The 20,793-nt window shown below is 39.7% G+C and overlaps 1 protein-coding gene across 3 annotated transcripts in view; it reads left to right on the forward strand.

Annotated features, from left to right (window-relative positions):
- The window catches only part of stxbp4 (syntaxin binding protein 4), a 49,473-nt gene that overhangs the window by 3,282 nt on the left and 25,398 nt on the right, over nt 1-20,793 (forward strand). For all 3 annotated transcript variants that reach the window (XM_051416971.1, XM_051416973.1, XM_051416972.1), the window contains exons 3-15: nt 3,799-3,872; nt 3,965-4,060; nt 4,189-4,258; nt 5,869-5,943; nt 10,878-10,963; nt 11,589-11,742; nt 12,551-12,683; nt 13,798-13,904; nt 14,475-14,700; nt 14,881-14,962; nt 16,964-17,043; nt 17,678-17,774; nt 18,692-18,816. In XM_051416971.1, coding sequence (XP_051272931.1) covers nt 3,799-3,872; nt 3,965-4,060; nt 4,189-4,258; nt 5,869-5,943; nt 10,878-10,963; nt 11,589-11,742; nt 12,551-12,683; nt 13,798-13,904; nt 14,475-14,700; nt 14,881-14,962; nt 16,964-17,043; nt 17,678-17,774; nt 18,692-18,816 — 1,405 coding nt within the window. The remainder of the gene's footprint in view (nt 1-3,798; nt 3,873-3,964; nt 4,061-4,188; nt 4,259-5,868; nt 5,944-10,877; nt 10,964-11,588; nt 11,743-12,550; nt 12,684-13,797; nt 13,905-14,474; nt 14,701-14,880; nt 14,963-16,963; nt 17,044-17,677; nt 17,775-18,691; nt 18,817-20,793) is intronic.

Here is a 20,793-nt window from a genome sequence, read left to right on the forward strand (position 1 = left end):
CAACCCCCAGGTTGGGAACTACTGGCTTGAAATATAACATTGTTATTGTTTACATAAATTCAACCCATAAAATGAGCCCTCCTCTTCCTCTGCAGTGTAGATCTGAACACAGAAACTGGTGAGTGTTGGTTCATACTGGCCTGCTGGCTCTGCAGTGGTGTTCCTGTGTGTGATGTTAATCACTTGCGGCAGGTAATGCAGATTATCAGGTATTAAGTGATCAGTTTAATTGCCCCCTCGTGTCCCAGCAGATCGCTTGGCTGCACGTTGTCGGCTGTCTGTGGGGCTCAGAGAGGTCGGGTTGTTCATGTGAAAACCAACATTTGTTTTGCAAGAAGAAACTCATGAGGAACTGGATTGAAGTTAAAGCAAGTTATTAATTCCACCGGTCTGCTCACTTACAGCCATTGATAGTATATATTTAGTGGACAGAGCTTCCAGGTCCGTGAAGTGTCTTAAACCTGGAGAAACAAGCCTTTTCTTATCTCAGTAAACAGTTTCCTGATGAGTTTCTGGTCTCAGTCTCTAGTTTCAGTCTTCTTCCATACAGCATGATGTTCATTTAGTAACTGATGGTCCCATTTAGAGTAAAACAGACCATAAAGCAGGGTATGCTTTAGGGCGGGGCTACCTTATGATTGACAGCTCATTCTCAGTGAGTCCGTCCAGCTCAACGCACCAAACTCAGATCAAACTGTCAAACAGTGCTGATCAGATATGGATCCAGATTCTGTTGTTGACTCTTTCTCTCCTCAAATCTGTTCACAAACACATTTTACTGTTTATCTGGAATATCAGATCTTGTAACACTGCATCATGTGACTTACGTAATGTAACATACTTATTTTAACACAAAGTGAGATCTTTAACAAAACTTAACCAAGTAGTTTTGGTCTACACCAAACTGCTTTTGAGATGATTAACGGGAGAGGAAACACAAAAAAACAAGGTTCTGATGCACAAATCTGTTTTTGGTTTTTCTGAGTTTGTTAATCTTTAGGTTTTGGAAATTTGTAAGGTTTAACCTCTTTGAGCCTCAATCAGTTATAAGTTTAGAGAAGAAATGTTCTTTATTTGAACAATAACCTAAATTATCTGAAAAGTAGCTGTTAAATAAATGTAGTGGAGTGAAAAATACAATATTTCAGTAATTATAGAGCGAAATATCAAACTGTTTATTTCAAACATTGCAAATGCTTTAGATTCATTCAGTTATTCAGTTTACACACATTTGTATGTCAAACAATTGCTTTAGAAGAAAGTAGAAAGGAAAATAAAAAGCAAACACTTTCTCTCTCCAGAGATCACTGTGACCTCCACTTCACCTGGAGTCTTTACTCATCCACTTATTACACTTACATTATCCCTTATGTAACACACAGTATGTGACCTGGTCCTGATAGCAGCAGAGCTCTGAACACACCTCCCTGTCCACTGTACTTCAGTCTCAGGATGTTACAATACCAAGTTAGTAGTAGATAACAATAACAGTTAAATTCCATGATTCTCGATACTGATTCAATACAATGGTAAAACCTTTTTTTGCCCCTATCCCCTTATTAAATATTTATTATCTTCTGATACTTGTATCTTCCTATGCTTCCCTGTCAGGTCCGGAAGAATTGCATCCTCTGTACCTTTGGTACCTCCGCTACGGCAGAAAAATGAGTGCCGTACTTGGTACCGAAGTATCGGCTCTTGTGACCTCCCTACTTCAGTCTACTTAAATAGTTGCTTTGCTGCTGTACTTTTAATCTTGTGCCTTGTTACTTGATCCCTAACTGGATGAGTCTGCCTTCTCTTTCTGTTTTCTGTTTGACCTCTGCCTGGTCTCTAAACTGTGCTTTTGGGTCCAAACCTTGTTATACCGAACCATCACAGGATTGTTTCCTATTACACTGATGCATGTGATGTTTACTTTAAGGTCCAGTGTGTAGGATTTAGTGGCATCCAGCGGTGTAGTTGCAGATTATTGCAACTAACTTGCTTCCCGCTCCCTTTCCAAACTGGAAACAGCCCAATGTACAGTGCATGAATTGGGCCTGTACTTACCAGTAATGTGTACCAGTATTTACAGTTTTTGGCCAGAATTTTTTCCAAGGGGTGTACAGTAAATGTTGTGTAATAATTGTCTAAAAATAACTAGTTTGATGTTTTGATACCCCATAACCCCCCAGTAAGGTTACATTTTTGGACTTTGGTATTTCTATAACACAGCATACAGCAGTGCTAAACTCATAGCTAGACTAATGCTAAGAAAACAGCACAGAAAATTTACTTTTTAAAAAGGCAAAAAAATGCCAAAATAATGGTGTTCAGGGTTGTGCTGAATTAGGGTACTGGCACCTATTTTGGTCCAATTCCGGCACTGCCTATCTAGTGCCAGTGTTTGTTTGTCCACTCAATGTTACACACTGGACTGGTTTTAAACAAAGCAGCTGGTCCCATTTGAAACCTGCAGTGTGCTGGTCAGGTTCTCGTTACTAACGATGTATGAATGTTTGCTGACAATATTGTGCTTTATGTTCCTAAAAAGGTTCCTGTATGCTGGGGGATACAGTCATTTTAGAGGCTGTGGGGAGGTCATGAAGTGATTGTTTCAGACAATATTGTTTGTTATGGATGATATTATATACATTTGTTTAAAAATAATGAATAACATTTTCACAACTTTGATAATCAGACATTAAATGTTTGTATCCTGGAGGATACATTGTTCATATAAGGATATAAGATGGATAATAATACACAGATTTACACTGTGTATGTGCCAATACTTATATAAAGGTGTGAAATATTGATTACTTTAAATTATTAGTCTAAAATGTGTGTTATTGATTAAGTCACCAGTGTTTACATGCTCTCTCTCTCTCACTCTCACTCTCACTCACACACACAGTGATTCGGCTGAAATTACATAGTTACATAAAGGGGCATCAAAAAAACTAATAAGTGTATTTTAACTTTTTAAGATATTTTTATACAAACATTAAAAAGAAGTTGCTTTTTAATTAAAAACACGTCTTAAAAGGGATAGAGTCTATAAACTATAAACTATAAATAAACGAGAATAAAGGTCATATTTTGAAGAAAATAAAACACTTATTTTAGCGTAGATACATTACAAGATAAAAAAAACTATTAATTCATTCACATTCATGTGTGAACCAAAATATGTTATACATATAACTTTTGCATATAACTGTTTTGCTCGGGGGTAATGTTAGGGTCCATAAAACTCTTGTGGCCGGTCCTGTGAAGTCAGTTCGTCCTCGACAATAGATGTCTCTACACAAACATTTTGACACACATACACACACCAAAGCATCTCAAACGCACTCGTCTCACTCCGACTCTGCTCTGACGGTGAGCTGAGCCCCGGGACGGGACCAGCAGACAGCAGGATCATGTTAACAACGTCTGAGGAATCTCTTCAGCTTTAATCTGAACCTTCTCACCCACAAATCTCTCTACACACACACACGCACTCGGAGGCTGTTGAGGGTATAAAAACTGCTTTGTAATGTTCCTTTGATTTTCTCTAATCACTGTTTGTGTCTGTTGGGGCTTCCTCACATCCAGGTCAGCAGTTGTGCCGTTTAGGAGGCGACAGATTTTACTGGTTAGGATGTGGCCGGGTGGAGGAGGGAGGAAGGGAGTGAAGAGAAAATGACAAAATCCTGTGATGATTTGATTATTTTGTGCAGCAGAGCACTGAAGAGAGAGAGAGAGGGGGGCTTTGGATGAGGCAGGATGTTGATATGTTTGTGAATCCATTGCGTTTTTGCTTGTTGCCAGGATGATCATGGGCCCGCATGGCATCAACCGAGCCGTACAGAGGCTGGAGTTCTGCGACTGCAAAAAGGGACTCGGTGAGCATCTTCCTCCTGACCTGTCTGACCCCTGAATCATTATTATACTCTCATTTGTCTCTAAACTGCTGCTAACCTGTGTGTGTGCACAGGTGTAAAGATAATTGGAGGTTACCGAGAGCTGACAGGGGAAGAGTTCGGCATCTATATCAAGCGGGTGGTATGCGGAGGGTTGGCAGCTCAGGACGGTAGGTAGTCTTTTGGTATTTTGTCTTGTGTGGAAAGAAACACAGTTATTGTTATTTTTATTATTATTATTAATATCAACATCCTCCCTTGCCAGATCTGTCTGTCTGATTTTCACTTTCTGTTCCAGGTCGGCTTAAGTCAGGTGACCTGATTTTGGATGTCAATAACATCAGTCTGATAGGAGTGACCAATGAGAGGTGAGTTTGACGTCTGCTGTGTCTGTAGTTTATCAGTGGGTGTGTGTGTGTTGTGGGTGTGTGTGTGTGTGTGTGTGTGTGTGTGTGTGTGTGTGTGTTTGAAGAGGTATTTTAAGGTAAGAGGTATTTTGAGGTTTTAGCCATGCTAGCAAACTATGGCCGGTTGGCATAAAAACTTGAGCTAAGATTTTCTTTAAAGTTAAATATCTTAAAATAAAATCACCTGCACCAAACACCATTAAGTCTTTTCCTTAAGAAGTATTTAAAGTTTTCTCCTTATATTGGTCTTATTCTTAAGGAATCCCTTAAGTTAATTAAAGTCCCCATGAAACAGGAAGCAGAGAGCTGTTTTGATGGAGACTCATAGCACAAGAAAGCCAGCAACCAGGACATAAACTCTGACTGTATATGAACCTAGCTAAGGAAAGAAAATGTACATTATGTATAGAATTAATCAATAATCTTTCAATAAATTATAAACTTTTATACCATATAAGGTTACAGTGCAAAACGGCAGACCTGGTGTCATTAAGCCTGCTTCTTTAGCTATTCAGGCTATAACATAGTTTAACTGCTGTGAAATCTCTTTCAATGGAGTCAATTCCTTCATATTTTTCTTTAAGGAAACTTTTTAAGGGATTCTTTTCCAAAACCCTTAATGATGTCCCTCAAGCAATAAGAAATTATGCCTTAAGTGTAATACTTTAGGTGTTTTGTGCAACTGGTCCCACAAAAAATAGATTAGATGTATAGGTTTGATAGTTTCCCACTAGAGAGTGCCGCAGTGATGATGTATTTTTGTAGTTGAATCAGGAAGTTATCTTCGTAGGACAAAAAGGTATTTTTCTGTTGTATTTTGGATTATTGCAGAAAATAAACTCTGTGGTGAACAGTAGTTTATGATCATCTGCACAAAGTGATTGCACTTTTATAATGTTTTTAAGTGTAAATGCGACAACCAGAAGTGAAAAGCTAATGTATAAACACAACAAGGCTGTAGAAACGGATCATACACCAACAACCTCTGCAGTCTCATTTAGACACTTGTTAGCAACCGCTAACAGACACGTAAAAGCTTCAACATTCACAGGTGGAGTATTTACTGTTGGATTTTATGTCATATAACAAAATGTGAAAATCCCAAAACACAGACCTTATTTCAGGCATCTTAACAAAAACCTGTTGACTTTGAGGAGCGGGAACCAGAGGAGCTAAAATGCTAACACATTACTGGTACGATCTGGTGTTCCAGATAAACAATGTTTGTGAACAGATTTGAGGAGAGAAATAGTCAATGCAGTAACAGAATCTGGATTCATTGTGTTGGCTTTACTTCACAGACCCGGATTATATTTACTGTCAGTGGTTTTAGGACTTATCAGAACATCAGAGGTTTCATGTGGGTTTGGTGATTTAATTTAATGTGACCAAATACCTGCAAAAGTAATAACATTCCCATCTGCCTCAGTTGAATTTTGTATTTAGTGCTAATTAGCAAATGTTTTATTAAAGGGAACATGGCCCACACACTCATTAATCCATTCATTAAGTACTATCTGCATTTGTTATTTTTCTGAATGTTGATCTGCACACCTGCTGTTTCCTGACAGGGCGGTGGAGATCTTGAGGACAGCCTCGCTCTCTAATCACATGTCCCTGCTGGTCGCCAGAGACGACGAATCCAGGTAACAACTGTGATGTAATGACCTGTACTCTGAGTTTCCTTACCCCGGCAGGTAGTCTAGTCCTAAGATTAACCAGCACACCTTGTGATCAAGATCTGCTCCCCCACAGGAGTGCTGATGTGATTTGATTTTGATTTATCTAAAATTAGTCCTAGTACAGTAAGAACATTATGGTCCTTAAGTTCACCTTCAGAGTCAGCGTTCCAGTCGAAGGTCCTTAAATACCATTAGTGCCTTCAGTGGTCCAAGAACAACCGGTATTCCCTTGGTTGTTTTATTTGGGCAGAGAAGCGACTGCTATCGTAACTGAAGGAATTATTATTTTTCTGCCAAAAGAATCGCAGTTTTGTAGGCTGAAAATGTGTCAAAAGAGCAGCCTCAGTGCGAGGATTTCACCTACATGGATGAAAATTGGTAGGCACATGTATTATATCCAGACACAGCCTCAAACCCAACAATGATTAATACATTTTGACACCATTTGTACCATTTCCATGTATTGTATTTTAACAAACTCCTCCTAAAGAGTTGATTAGATCTACTTCACATTCGATCAGTACTCTGTCATTTAGGATGAAAACTTTTGGTTTCATCAAACTGCATATCCGTGGTTTGGAAAATCACATTTGCAACTACAACATTTCAAGAAAGCAGCCCTGGCGTCCAGTTTCACCCAGACATACAAAAATGATTAGGCACTTGTATCATGTCCAGACAGACAATAAAGCCTCTTGGACCCATACCCCAAACCCAATTGGAAGTCGCCCATTTTGAATTTAATAATACATTTTGGCGGCATTTTGCCATTTCCAGGCTTTATATTTTAACAAACTCCTCTGAAGTAATTCATCAGATCGACTTCAAATTTGGTCAGCACCCACTAAAGATGTTCCCGATGAAAATATATCAAAAGCTTGAGTTTTCATCAAACAGCCTGTACATGGCGCGGCGTCTTGTATCAAGGTTTCGCTATTAAACAGGAAGATGTTGTAACTTGAAACATTCTTCAATCTTCCCAAAACTTCACATTTGATAAAAGTCCCATCTACATGGAAAAATTCAGCCAAAGTCATAGTCCCAACTACTGGAAGCAGGAAGTCAGCCATTTTTCACTTCATTCACTTTTTTGTGGACTTGAATAGGTCGTTATTTCTTATTTTCCAACCAACTGGGTTATCAGAATCAGGGTGATTGGTGACTGGCTCCATCGTCGGTTGATGGATAAATTATCCAACATCCGTATAAATATATAAAACTGTTACAAAGCTAAGATAAGCGGTTCCTCATAAAGATGTTCTCCAAGGAATCGTCATGGATCCCCAATGTGATGATTCTGCGACACCCCCAACCTATAGAAATGAACCGCGTGAGTATTTCGATCCGTCCTTGGTTCAGACTGTGAGAGGAACCTGTGTGGCTGACAGGCAGCATCCTGCGGTTCACCAGCAGGAGGTAAACTGACCTGGCACTCTGCTGTCCCCGGTGCTTTTCCACGTCAGCCTGCCATGTCAAGACAAACTCACAGTGACACAATAAGGACGCTCTGCTGTCTGTCCGTGGGGTTCTACACAGGAAAAAAGAGTCTAGCTGATCAGAGATGCAAAGCAACACAAAGATCAGCAGAAACAAGAAAGCAGGCTCATTTCCGGGTTGCACTTTTTGCAGGACACAGTCGTTTTCTGTGTGGCCACCGTAGCTTCTACCATTTATAAATAGGGGAACAAAAAGCAGAGAACAGGTTGTTTTTCGTTTGTATTTTCAAGACAAAAATGCTGGTTTTGTCAAATTGCGTATCCATGGTGTGGAAAATCATATTTGGACATAGACATACAGAAATTATTAGGCACTTGTATGATATCCAGATAGACAAAAAAGCCTCTAGTACCAAATAAGGAATTTTTATTTTCAAACAAAAAACGCAAAATGAGTTTTTTTCATTTTCTGTTTTTATTTTCAAGACACAAAAAATAGTAAATTTCTATATTTTGTTCCTCTGTTTGAATGGTGGTCCGGAAATGAGCCATTTTGGTTTTCTCATTTACAACAAAAATCAGTTGACCACTGACCATAAATGTTGACGAGATCGTTTGGAGGAAAATGGAGGAAATGAGCAGATGTGATTCAGTGCGGAACAGAAGGTGATTTGAGGTGCGACCTGCTGAAAAAGTTTGCAGCCTGCAGCGGTTGATAGGAGCCAACTGTGTTGTTGTGACTGCAGAAGAAAGGTCGTCCCACCTCTGGCAGAGAGAGGAGTCCTTTCATTTTCATCCTTATTACGAAACCAAAGCAGCAGTGAAATATGTGTGTGTGTGTGTGTGTGTGTGTGTGTGTGTGTGTGTGTGTGTGTGTGTGAGCGGCTTTGTGCCGACACGTCAGGTATTCACCTCAAAGCGGCGATTTGTTTTACACTTAAATTATGATTGCATGCAGCTGCCTCTGAGCAGGTCATGGCGAGGACACCGCGATGAAATCATGCAGTGGGGATTTGGTCCCGGTGTCCTCACAGGTTCACTGGATAAAAACAGAAAAACAAACGTAGAGTCTATAAGCTCATTGATGGAGTTTTGTGAGTTCAGGATGCTGAAGCGGATCGAGACTTGGATTTCTGGAGGTTTATGTCATTTTTAAGCTGCTGTACAGACAGAAACAGTCGAGGAGTTCTCAGGTTATAAATACGTCATTTTTTTGGAGCCTGTTTTATGTCTTAATTTCATCAAAATGACAAAAACTATTAACTGGCTTCAGTTTAACCACTTTAGTCCTTCTAGAAACAATCCAAATATTCTTAAATATAATCAAATCTTCTTGTATGGAGCAAAACAAATTTGCCATTAAAACAGTTTAGCTTGGTTAAAATTCTTAAAACATAAAAATCTATCCACTGAAAGACTGTAAAAGGCCTTAAAACTAGAAAAATGACAAAAATGTAAGTTGTGTTTATTACAAGCAATGAAAACTCATTATTCATTACTCATTACAGTTATTTTAGATTCTTAAAATAAGAATTTTGCTCACTTTATTGAGCTGAATTTAAGAATGTGTACCTAATCTGAGATTAATAATTAGCAATAAAAATCTTGTAAAACAAGGTTCAAGCAGTTGAAATACAATACTGACAGAAATGTAGAATTATTTTATATATTATATTGAGAGTGTTACGAATCTCTGTATTCCATTGGGTATTGATTAGGCAAAGTCCTGAGCATTTTCTTACTTTTAGACTAGTTAACTAGTCTAAATTTAAATTTCAGTTCAATTGAATAAATCTATATTATGGATCTGGATGGAGTCACAAACATACAGGTGCTCTGTTGTTCGTACATTTGTGGGTCTGCTGTGGTGAAACTAAAATGGCATGTTGCTTTAAATGTTGCTGCAGCAAGTAAAAGGTAAAGGAAGCTCCAGTGTATACTCTTCTACAGCTCTCATCATTTCACTCAGTCAGGAACCTTCCTGAGCAACAAACACTATTGGAACGCAGCCTGTGTGCTGACAGGTGACCAGTGTCTGTGACCTCTGACCTCTGAATGCTTTGTCTCAGTGAGTGGTGCATTCACATCCACATCAGACAGTGATGTGCGAGCGAGCAATACGTCCATGTGAGGGAGACAAACACTCACAGATCTGCCTGCTGTCAGCACAAAAAACCCAGACGCTGTCAGAATAATACATCACACACACGTTCTGCAACCAGACAGTGAGCAGAGGTCAGTTTCACAGCTGGAAACCCTGCTGTGTCACTCTGTGGATTTCAATGTTTTCAGATCAGTTGGTGGAGGACAGAAAGGAAACAAGATGCAGATTAATGCAATATGTCATGACTCTTATTTTGAAGTAAAATATGGTTCTCCAAAGTGACCATCAGATGACCTGTACCAGAGGTCTTATAAGTCCATATTACTACCAGTACCTTTTATTTTATTGTTTTGGTGCTCTTGCACTTTGAGCCTCTGTGGTACATGTTTTTAATAGTACCTGAAGTACACTGCCCTCTACAGGCTAACTGCAGTAACTACACTAACAATGAATTGATTGTTGGTTGGATTAATTACTGGCAGTTTTACATCTTTTTCTTTCTAAGATAGAGCGAGACTGAACTTAGACAATGTGTCACAAGATAAAAAAGACATTTAAAAGTTCATTTTCAGTCAGAACAGTTTGCATTTGTAGGGAAGTATAAGGGAGTCCAGAATAGGGTTGGGTATCAGTTGGGTTTTATCCGATACTGATGCCTACTCGGTATTTTTTAAACGGTTCCGGTGCTGAAACGGTTCTCGAACTGGTACTTAAAAAAACGAAACCACACACACTTTGTCAAAAAACAATACCCTTTTATTTCCAGGGCCAATTTGAACACAATATTAAGTTAACGACATGGCACACGTTGTCACTCACGCTGTTGAATGGCAACAGTGTTTGCTAGCCTACTTGACATGCATGATTGGCATTAAATTACTAGATTTACCTGAAGAGGAAAGGCTGATGTCATCATCATCATCATCTGTGATGTCCACCACCACACTGGCAGGGTTTGGAGTCTCTTCAATTTGTCCGGCGAGGTGAAAAAAAAAAGTCAGGCACCGAAATGTTCGTTCTTATTCGGTCTGGTTACTACCGTTTACATCAGAACCGGTGTCCTATTGGTACTGCGTTTCGGTACCCAACCCTAGTCCAGAATGATGCTTCTATTAACATTAATATTTTCTTTTCTGTTTATTGTTGTTAGAGATCCACAATATGGATTTATTTTTAGCAGATATGATAATCGATAATTTCACATTTTTATATTTTAAAAAGAAGTAGTTGTACTTACTTACTTGATGTTTGAATACTGTTTTCAAAAATTATAAAATGTTCTTGTCAAATTTAAATTTAATCAAAATAATGATATCTGTGTGTGTATGTGTGTGTGTGTGTTTGTGTGTGTCCTTCAGGAGGGAGTTTGCGGAGCTGATGGAAAAGTACGGCTCCAATAATATCACAGCTTCAGGACGAATCTCCCCGACTCAGGTCTCCACAGGTAAAACACCCACAGACAGACAGACAGACAGGCAGGCAGGCAGGCAGGCAGGCAGGCAGGCAGGCAGGCAGACAGACAGACAGACAGACAGACAGACAGACAGACAGACAGACAGACAGACAGGCAGGCAGGCAGACAGACAGGTAAGTTATTTATAAGCAGTTACGGCTGCAGCTTTAAGGAAAGTGAGGACTTTCCTAAAAATGTTCTTAGCTTCCAAAACTATGACTGCTTTCTCATTGCTTTCCAATCTTTTTGACTTTAAAAAACTGTCACAGCAATGTCCCCACTTTTTAAGTATATCCTCCAAAAAATGCTCTCATAGCCTCGTTTTCCAATTTGTTTACTTTAAGAAATGTCCCAATTTTCAGAAAATGTCCATACTTAAAAGTCCTGTTTCCTCGCACTTTAAAAATAGTCTCACTTTCCAATGTCCTCTTTTTTGAAAGACTTCTTGACTTCCTGAAATGTTCTCGCTCTCAAGGTTTAAAAGTGAGACAGAAATAAGTTTGATGCTACAGTGAGACGTCTGATTACTGATATTATAAAAGTAATTGAACCTGTGTTGTCTTTGTCTTCCTTCATCCCCCACTCTCCCACCTCATCTTCTCTTGTCTCTGTTCAGGGAAGCTGACAGAAACGGCCTCTTCCTCCTCCTCTTCCAGATCAGAGAGCCCCCAGCTCCTCAGTCCTAAAGAGGGGGTCACCGCCTACACCCATGCCCCCCCGTACACCGCCAACCCCGCCTACACCATGCACGCGCCCACACACGCCTTCAGGTAGCACATTTCAGCCTTTGTACAGATAACTTAAACCCTAAAATGATGGATCATATATGGAGCCAGTGCAGTTTCTCAGTGTTTGATTATTGTTTATTATTTTTAATTAATTAGCTGGAAATGCATTTAAATTAATTAAAGTTAAATTAGAAGTTTAAAACGAAGTCGCAAAATGAATCCGATTTTAATTTGAACTTTCTCTGATTCTATTTACAGTTTGTAAACAGTTTGTACAATTCATTTGTTTTATCATTTGAATTTACCTGTTCTAAGCCCCGCCCCTTTTTGCTCTGTGGTCCAATATAAGTTGAGCAAGCCTCGGTCACCTTCCTCCTTTCCTGTACTGAGATATGCTGTGTGCTAGACATTGATGTAAGTTATACATTTTGTGGAGAGCTCAGAGAAGCGTTGGTACATTTCTTTTTGCCAACATACGAAACGGCTTTATTACTGGTCATATCCACCTCTACATTACATTACTTAATGTATTGTTTGGATTCACGGATTTGACAGGAATCTCCGTTCACAGTTCTATTTCTTTGTCTTTTTGGAAGGTGGTTACATAAAGTGTTAAACTGTATTTCTGCAGCAATTGGAACACCAGCAATGGCTAAAAATAGTGAAAAGCATCTTCAGCAATTTCACAGAGAAGTGTGGGAAGACCAGAGAGAGAGCGATAGAGAGAGGAAGAGGAGGAGGAGGAGGAGGAGGAGAGATTATGTCATGGTGGGATTGAATGTGAACTTGGCTTTGTGGATTTTAATCATGCTTAGTGTCATCCTGACTCTCTCTGTGTTTCTCTCCCCAGTGACAGTGTCATTCAGTTGATATGCGTTGCCAAGGGAACAGGCCTGGGGCTCGTCATCAAGGGCGGAGCTAACCGTGCAGAAGGACCAATGGTGTTCATTCAGGAAATAGTGCCTGGAGGAGACTGCCAGAAGGTCAGCGTTGTGGTATTTAATGAAAACAAAACATTAAATGAATGCTGCAAACAGCGATGAACAGGTGCTCGCAGTCCATGAGTGTCGGGGCGCGTTGCGGTCGTCACATCATGCAAATTTCAAATAAATTAGATGATGATTACCAAACAATCCTTACTTCCTGTTTTCCAGTAGTTGAGTATAACCAAATATTGCCATGCAGAAATGTTCAGGGCGGGACTCTTAGAGATTTTTGATTGCACTGACCAAATCCGATCCACTTAATTCTTTAGGAGGAAATACAACACCTGGAAATGTTGAAAAATGCGCTAAAAGTGCACATACACTTAAAAAATAGTCGACTTCCTGTTGGGTTTGGGGTATAGGTCCAAGTGGCTCTTTTGTACGTCTAGACATGATACATGTACCTACTGATTTTACGCCAGACCTGTGAAACAGAACGCCGGGGCTGTAAAATTGTGTAGGGGCGCTGTTGAGCCAATTTACCACAAATATGTACAAAACCCATATCATGTGTTCAGTTTCATAAGTTTTTATGGTTGCATAAAATGCTGTTTATCTCAAAAAGTGTTATCTTCGTACAAGCTCTCCCCACTGGTGTTCCCCTAGGCTCAATTCTGGGACCAAATCGTAATTCGTCGTTACGCAGATGACACCTAGATTTATGTTAGGACTCAACCATGCATCTTTTAAAGCAATTTGTTTCTAAGATGTGAAGATCTGAAACTCCTTTTTCAGCTTCACAAAAATACATTCAAATTAGTTTTATTCATCCAAAATTGTTTTGTTTGTTAATTTGTTGTATCACACCAAATTTCATCGCGACACCACAGAATAATCTCAGATTTTTGATTTTCATCCCTTTAGGAGTGTTATAATTCTATGTATTTTAAAGCTAAATCCAAACCTATACCTTCACCTTATGCAAAATGCAGATTCTACACTTTTACTAAATAAGCCATAATAAGAAACCAAACTGTTGTGATCTAACCAACACAAAGTGTTGAACTAAAAAGTCACCTAAAAACATTTACTATGTTCCTTTGTCCCAGTGGGTCAGTTGCTCCACTGAGCACAAGGATCTGAACATTTCTGTATATTCATGCTGTTTCAGGATAGCAGGCTGCAGGTCGGGGACCAGCTGGTGTCCATCAACAAAGAGTCCCTAATCGGAGTGACGTACGAGGAGGCCAGGAGTATCCTGACACGCACCAAACTCAGGTCCAACACACCTGGAGACTGTTTCAAAGGCATAAATTATTCAAGATAAGAAACAAAAAGAGAGGAGTTTGGCTCTAAAATAAGACTAGAACAAAATCTAGTAATTTCTCAACATACAAACTTAAAATCTGGGTGAAATAAAAAATGGAATGTTAACCCTCTATGATTGCATCCTCGGGTATATTGATCCATTATAAAAAAAACCCAAAAAACTCAAACTCCAATCATTTTGTCTTTCTGTAAAACAAAATGTGTTTGTGGTTAAACTAAAGGTCTATCTCTGTAGGGATCATAAAACCATAATGCTGTCAGACACTGACAATAACAACCTGAGTTTGTCAATAGCAGAAACAACTACTGTTAGTGGACGGACTTTGACGATGCATATAAGGATAATATGCAGCATGTTATGCGGGTCCTATTATTATATTATTATTAAGATTGAAAAATACCAAAGTAACCCTTTAATTCAAAGGAAACTAAACCTATCAATACTCATATTCTCAGAAGATATTTCAGGTAATATAAAGATTGTAACTGTTTCAAAACATTGTGCCCTTTGTGTTTTAGACCAGACCCCACTGTGGAAATTGCCTTCATCCGGCGGAGGTCGTCTTCCAGCTCCAGCAGCGGGCCTCACAGCCCCATCTCCCTCCAGGGGTCCAGCTGTGGAGGCGGTCCCCATACAAGGCCCTCGGGGCAGGGCGCCACGCCACCTCAGCCTGCCGTGGTCACCAGGATCACTTCCAGTCGAAACCCTGCCAGCGAGACTCTGCCGGCAGTCAACGTCAGCCAGGTGTTCACTTGAATAAACTCCTCAGAAAATGTTATTGATTCATTTATTTGAAGTGACTTCTTTATGTCACACATGCACCTTCTGCAGCGAACAGAGGGATCATTACATCAGACATCAGATCATGACACATTAACACGCTCTTATCAAACCATTATTAATATGTTGTGTTAATATTTGCAGGTGCGAGTGTCTCCAGCCAGAACAGAGCAGACACATGTCTCCTCCCCACCAAAGAGCGAAAGCATCACTGACTCTAACCCCGGTATGTTCCTGTAATCCTCGGAGGAAACTCAAAAGAAAATGTAGAAAATGTATTTACAGTGATAATAATAAATAAATCAGCTGACAGATTTACAATCACATTTTACAGTTCAATCTGAAACTTTAACTATATTAATTCATATCTAACTGCATCAAGCTCATCTGACTTCTCAAATCTTAAAAAGAAACTTTCCTTTTGTGTTGATTCTGGCGGCCCCTGTGGACAAAAATGGTAGTAATTCTACTGCCATTGATTTCAAGGGGAATCCAACTGGTGACATGTACAGTCAAAATAGGTCCACACTGTCACTTTTAAACCAATTTCCACTGGTGACAATAGTTGTCTTTTGAACGTCTTTTGCCGGGTGAAGAGCACAGGAACTACACAGGAAGTGCCTTTATATAATACATTCTAACAATAATAGGACAACAGGGTTTTGAACATGTGCAGACACGCGTAAGTGCAGACGAGCTGCTTGTAGACTGCGAGGTGTAAATCTGGTCTGCTGGAGACAGACGAGGTAGGATGCAGCGTGAGGGACAGATGGCGTGCGGTTGGCTGCCTGTCGGAGGAGGAAGTGAGGCAGGCGGGAGGTCTGGCCTACGATTGGCTGAGGAGGTGTGAAGCGGCGTCACATCTCTATGTGAGCGAGGGATCCTGAGGACTTTCTCCATATGTGCAAGTTGTGGAGTTTGGCATCTGACGTCACGCCTGCAGGCTGGGTCGATCACATGTTCAGAATAAAAGGGAACTTCCAACATTCGCTCCAGTTGAACCAACACCAGTTAACCAACGGTCCCCTGGGCATGTTAAAGCCCCCCACCCGTCCTGTAATGGAGAAAGTCATTATTTTGTCTCTTTGTATTGACTTTGTGTCTTTGTAGCCCTGTTGTGTTGTGTCTGTTGTAGCTTTGTGTATCTTTTTTGACAATCTGGATTGGATTTTGAGTCTCTTTATCTTCGTTTTGTGTCTCTTTGTAGTGATTTTTTTGTCTCTTTGTGGTCTCTTAGCATCTCTTTGCAGCCATTTCTTGTCTCTGTGGTCAATTTGTGTCTCTTTGTGGTTATTTTATGTGTCTTTGTGGTCATGTTGCATGTCTCTGTTGTAGCTTTGTGTGTCTTTTTTGACAATTTTTCAGCATCTCTTTAGTCATTTTGTGTCTCTTTGGAAGGAGTTTTGTGTCTTTGTAGCAATTTTGTGTCTCTGTGGTCATTTTGACATCACAATCTGCAATACTAGTGATTCCTGTGAAAGAGTGTTTGGAAGATGTATCACTTAGTAGTTAAAAATCTGCGCTCCCTACATACAGCTGACACATCAGATACCATTTTGTTTTTAGGTGTATAATATGACAGATATGCCTGTCTGCACGCTTTGCCGACACATGCACGCTCTTTAGTGCTCTCATTATCTGACAACGTGCACTGGATCCAATATCTGTTGTAAAGCAATGAAGCTGAAAATAATTGTCGACACCCCTTCCTACACGTTTCTGCACATGTCGTCGGGAGTATAGTCCAAGAGGAATATATCAGCATGTGAAAGTGTGATACGTGTTATATATGTCACGCTATGATTAAAACTGGGCCAGATTTTGGTTGATTTCCTCTCTGCCTTTAAAGCTCTAATATGAAACCTTTCCTCGTTCTTTCAAAACCCTGACCCTGTTAGCCTCAGTCTGTTAGCATAATATTATAACCTGGGACCTGATAGCTCTAGCTGTTAGCTGTTATCCAGTTTGAAGCCACATGTTTACCATCCACTGTTTAGATCTTGGTGGTTTTTAACTTTTGAGGTAGACCCAGAACAGAGACATTATATATCTCCTCTGGGCTGGGAACCCATCGGGCTCCCCCAGGAGGAGATGGAAAACGTTGCTTGGAAGAGGGACGTTTCGCCTTCTGTCACTGGATAGGAGGCGGGAAAGGGACGGATGGATGTAGACGGTCGAACGCTGTTAATTGAGTTTAATTTTAAGAATCTAATCTCTGTGTGTACAGAAGCTGCCAGCAGTCAGTCTCAGCAGAGGAAATGTTCCCTGAGCACCAGCTGTCGCCTCAAACTGGAGAGGTTGGAGCAGGTGTGTATTGATGTGTGTGTGTGAGATTTATTTTTAATATTAATAATTGATTAGTTTATTAACAGAAAATTCATTAAAACATTTTTGATATTTGATTAATAGTAGGATAAGGAACTTTATCCTGTTACAGATCTACACAAAATTAATGACAAAATGAAAACAATGTTTAAGTTTTTTGAAAATTAAATTGTTTAATTTAATTTTAAGTTTTAACTGAACAAAAAGATTTGAATCTTCTAACAAAGATAAAATAATATATCATTCAACAACTGTGTCTATAATGTTAACTCCAGCCAGCTTGTAGGTCAGGATCTGCCTGGGCCACAGTCGGGCCTCAGCCAGGGACACAGTTGGGCCTCTGAGTCCAGTGATTGTTATTGTTGTCAGAGAAGAAGAATGAATCGCTCATAAAACAAGTTTTCATGTTTCATCTCGATCGTCTCAAACTGCTGAAAGTGCAGATTCAGGGTTTTCACCGGGCAGTGACAGTATCCTGGCTGTTCGTCAGTATCAGGGGCGTCACCACTGTGATCAGAGTGTGTATTGATCCCTGTGTATTGATCCCTGTGTGTGTGTGTGTGTGTGTGTGTGTGTGTGTGTGTGTGTGTGTGTGTGTGTGTGTGTGTGTGTGCAGGCTCTGGATCTGCTCGGTCTGAAGCCCTCAGAGGCTCAGTGGCAGGCGATCAGGTCCAGACTACGAGCTGATCCGGCTGGGACGGTGGCCTTCGCAGGTAAGTGAGCAAATCACTGAATCCTGTATTCCCTCTGCTTACCCTGAAATAAACCGACAGAATCTTTTACTCACATTTATTATTGATCTTTGCCTCTTCACCCTGAAGCAGCCCTTCATGTCGTACATTGTTATTCTGGATGATTGAACTGCTGAGAATTAGCTGCTTTATCGTTTGCAGTCTTTTACTGAAGTGAAAGTAAACTGTTTAATATTTGACTGTATATTTACAGTAAATTACTGGCTACTAGTTGCATTACTTTCACAGCTAGTTACGTAATTCATTGTTAATCATTTGGAAATGACAGCTGTATACTGTGACCTCATAGCAGTTATGCCACCATATTACTGTAATTTAGCAGTATACTCCTGTAGAAATACTGTATTTAACTGTAACTTTACAGTTTCTTAGCTAACCAAGTCAATGTGTTTATTGCACATTATTAAACACACAGTTTAGAGATTTTCATGTTTTGTTCTTCGACATAAAAGACGTCAGTAAATACCCAACCTGTGCCAGTAGACTCGTTGTGTTTATACTCTTGTACAACTTGTAGATTTTACAAGATTTAATTACAAATTGGAAGTTTAGTCGTGGTGACGGTGGTGTTCGTTTATAGCCTTTTTACTTTTGGTGATCACCAACAAAACGTGTTAATAGTTCCTAAAGGAAGGAAGGAACCAGGGCGACGCTAACTTTTGGGTTGGACTACAAAATGCGTCATCTCTGCAGCGCTCTATAGTCCTTGTCCTCAAATAGACCTGTGACTTTTATCACTTGTAGTTCAAGTCAACTTTATCCTTCATTTTTTCTGGAAGTTAATTTGACCTTTATTTTCCTTCAAACTGTGTTAGAAACCAGCACAAACAGCCAGAGAAAGCTATCAAATATAACTGATTATGTATTTGTGTGTACAGAGTTTGAGAGTCTGATCAGGGAGCTGTTTAAGCCTCAGCTGGAGGAGTTGGCCGGCACCCAGCCGGGGTCGAGGTTCACATCTGATGACCTGTCCAGTTTGTTGGAGTCACCTGTCAACCCACAGGTAGGAGCTCACTGCAGCACTGACCATCAGAAAGTCCCAAACAATCAATCAAACGTAGCACCTTTCATACAGGTTAGTTCAAAGTGTTTCACAGATGACTAAGACCTCGAAATAGAAACTAATAAAACTGCATAAATTAAACTTTAAAATACAGTACAAAAAATTACTTGATGAGAATAAACAAATAAAAATATATATTTTTTTACAACTAAATATGATAAAATAAGTGAATTAAATTAAGTTAAAATCTTAGTTTAAACCCAGGTTGAAGAGACTTTACAGATAAACATTAACACTTCCAGCTGCTTTATAAAACAAGTCCAAAACAGGTCCCAAACAAGTCTCGAACAAGTCCTACAAACATGACGAAAAGCAAAAATTCTAAAATCCACAGCTCAGTTTGTTTTCAGTCTGTAGCAAGTCTCTATGCTACTGTGGGTTCCCTCAGCACACAATCTGACAACACTGGTCCATTGTACAACACAACTTTTATTAAGTCGTAGCTGTCACCACAGACAACATACAACAACTTCATAAATCTCTCTCACTCGTCTGTCCACCACCCAGGTCCAGCACACAACTGCAATATGAGGAGAGAGTGATTACACAATGAGTACCACCTGTGATCATCAACTCACCTGGCGCTGCTCTCACAAGCCTTCCCCACACCTCTCTCTCTCCTGCAGCTGAGTGTAAACCACACCCACCTCCACACAGTCCAAAAGGGGGAATAAAGAAATCAGAAGATTTTTGTTCTAGCAGGAATTTAAAAGCGGACTCGATAAACTGGTGGAAGATTTGTGCTGTGCTCGTTTTATTAAAGTGAAAGATCACAATATAGAAAATCACAATATAATGTTGATTCTTATCTTCTGAAGAGGAGACATTTTTCTCCTGAATTGAAAGACATGCTCTTTCCGACAGGGAACTGAAGTCGTTATGTGGCTCCCAAATCTACCAGACTCCTTTTGATAAAAACAGTAATTTTACCTCTCAGAACAGACCTCCTCTACCGCTGCCTCCATTAGTTTGTGTTATTGTGGGACTTTGGTGATCCAAACTTACATGGTAAAACACCAAAGTGGCTTTGAAGAGAGCATAGATGGATGTAACAGCTTAAGTTCCCCGCAAGGAAGTCTGACGAAAATGTAAAGTGGTGAATATAGCAAACACTTAAACCAATACCGATAAAATAGGCTGCTGCATCGTTCACATAAGTACTCACAAGCCTTATTTTCTGGTATTTTTCTTGCCAATTTTTTGCATGTTTTCTCGACTGTTTCCTACCTTCCATCTGCAGTTCGTGCTGCAGGAACACAACAAGAGTGTGATTTGTGTTAAACTTTACAAACGTTGGCATGTGGTCAATAAGAAACCATAAACATAAACCATAAATTCCTGAGATAACTTGTGTTATGAATTGGCGCTGATAAAAAAAAAAAAATTAATTGAATTAAACATCATCCAACTTGTTTATGGCCTGATAGATACTACAGTAGAAATACTCATTATTTTACATTTTAAATCAAAAAAGTCATTCTTTAAAAATATATAAATGTTCAGATACAGGATTCAGTGATAATTAGATTTAATGAACATGTGAATAAATAACAGTATAAAGGTATATAAGGTAAATGACCCCATCCCATCAGGTCTCTATCATGGTCATGTTGGGTCATTATCTGGTGTGACGTGTTGGTTTGTTGGTCCAAACCACTCGATGTGGGCGCTCCGACATTGATCTGTTGGCGTGATAACCGTCAGCAGGGTGTAAAGATTTTCTATGCTGCCGGTGTCAAACAGTATCGGAGCAATAATCAATCACAGCCTGAAGGAAAAACAACTGTACATACTGTTTGACTCCAGCCACAAACACCGTCCTGCTGCCCCGAATACTCACCCGAGCACCAAATGTGGATTAATCCGCAGTTGGAAGTAGTCCCCATATAGAAACTATATATTTGTGAGGTGTTTTAG

Source organism: Dicentrarchus labrax, unplaced genomic scaffold (assembly GCF_905237075.1).
Source record: "Dicentrarchus labrax unplaced genomic scaffold, dlabrax2021, whole genome shotgun sequence".
In the NCBI taxonomy this organism is placed as follows: domain Eukaryota; kingdom Metazoa; phylum Chordata; class Actinopteri; family Moronidae; genus Dicentrarchus; species Dicentrarchus labrax.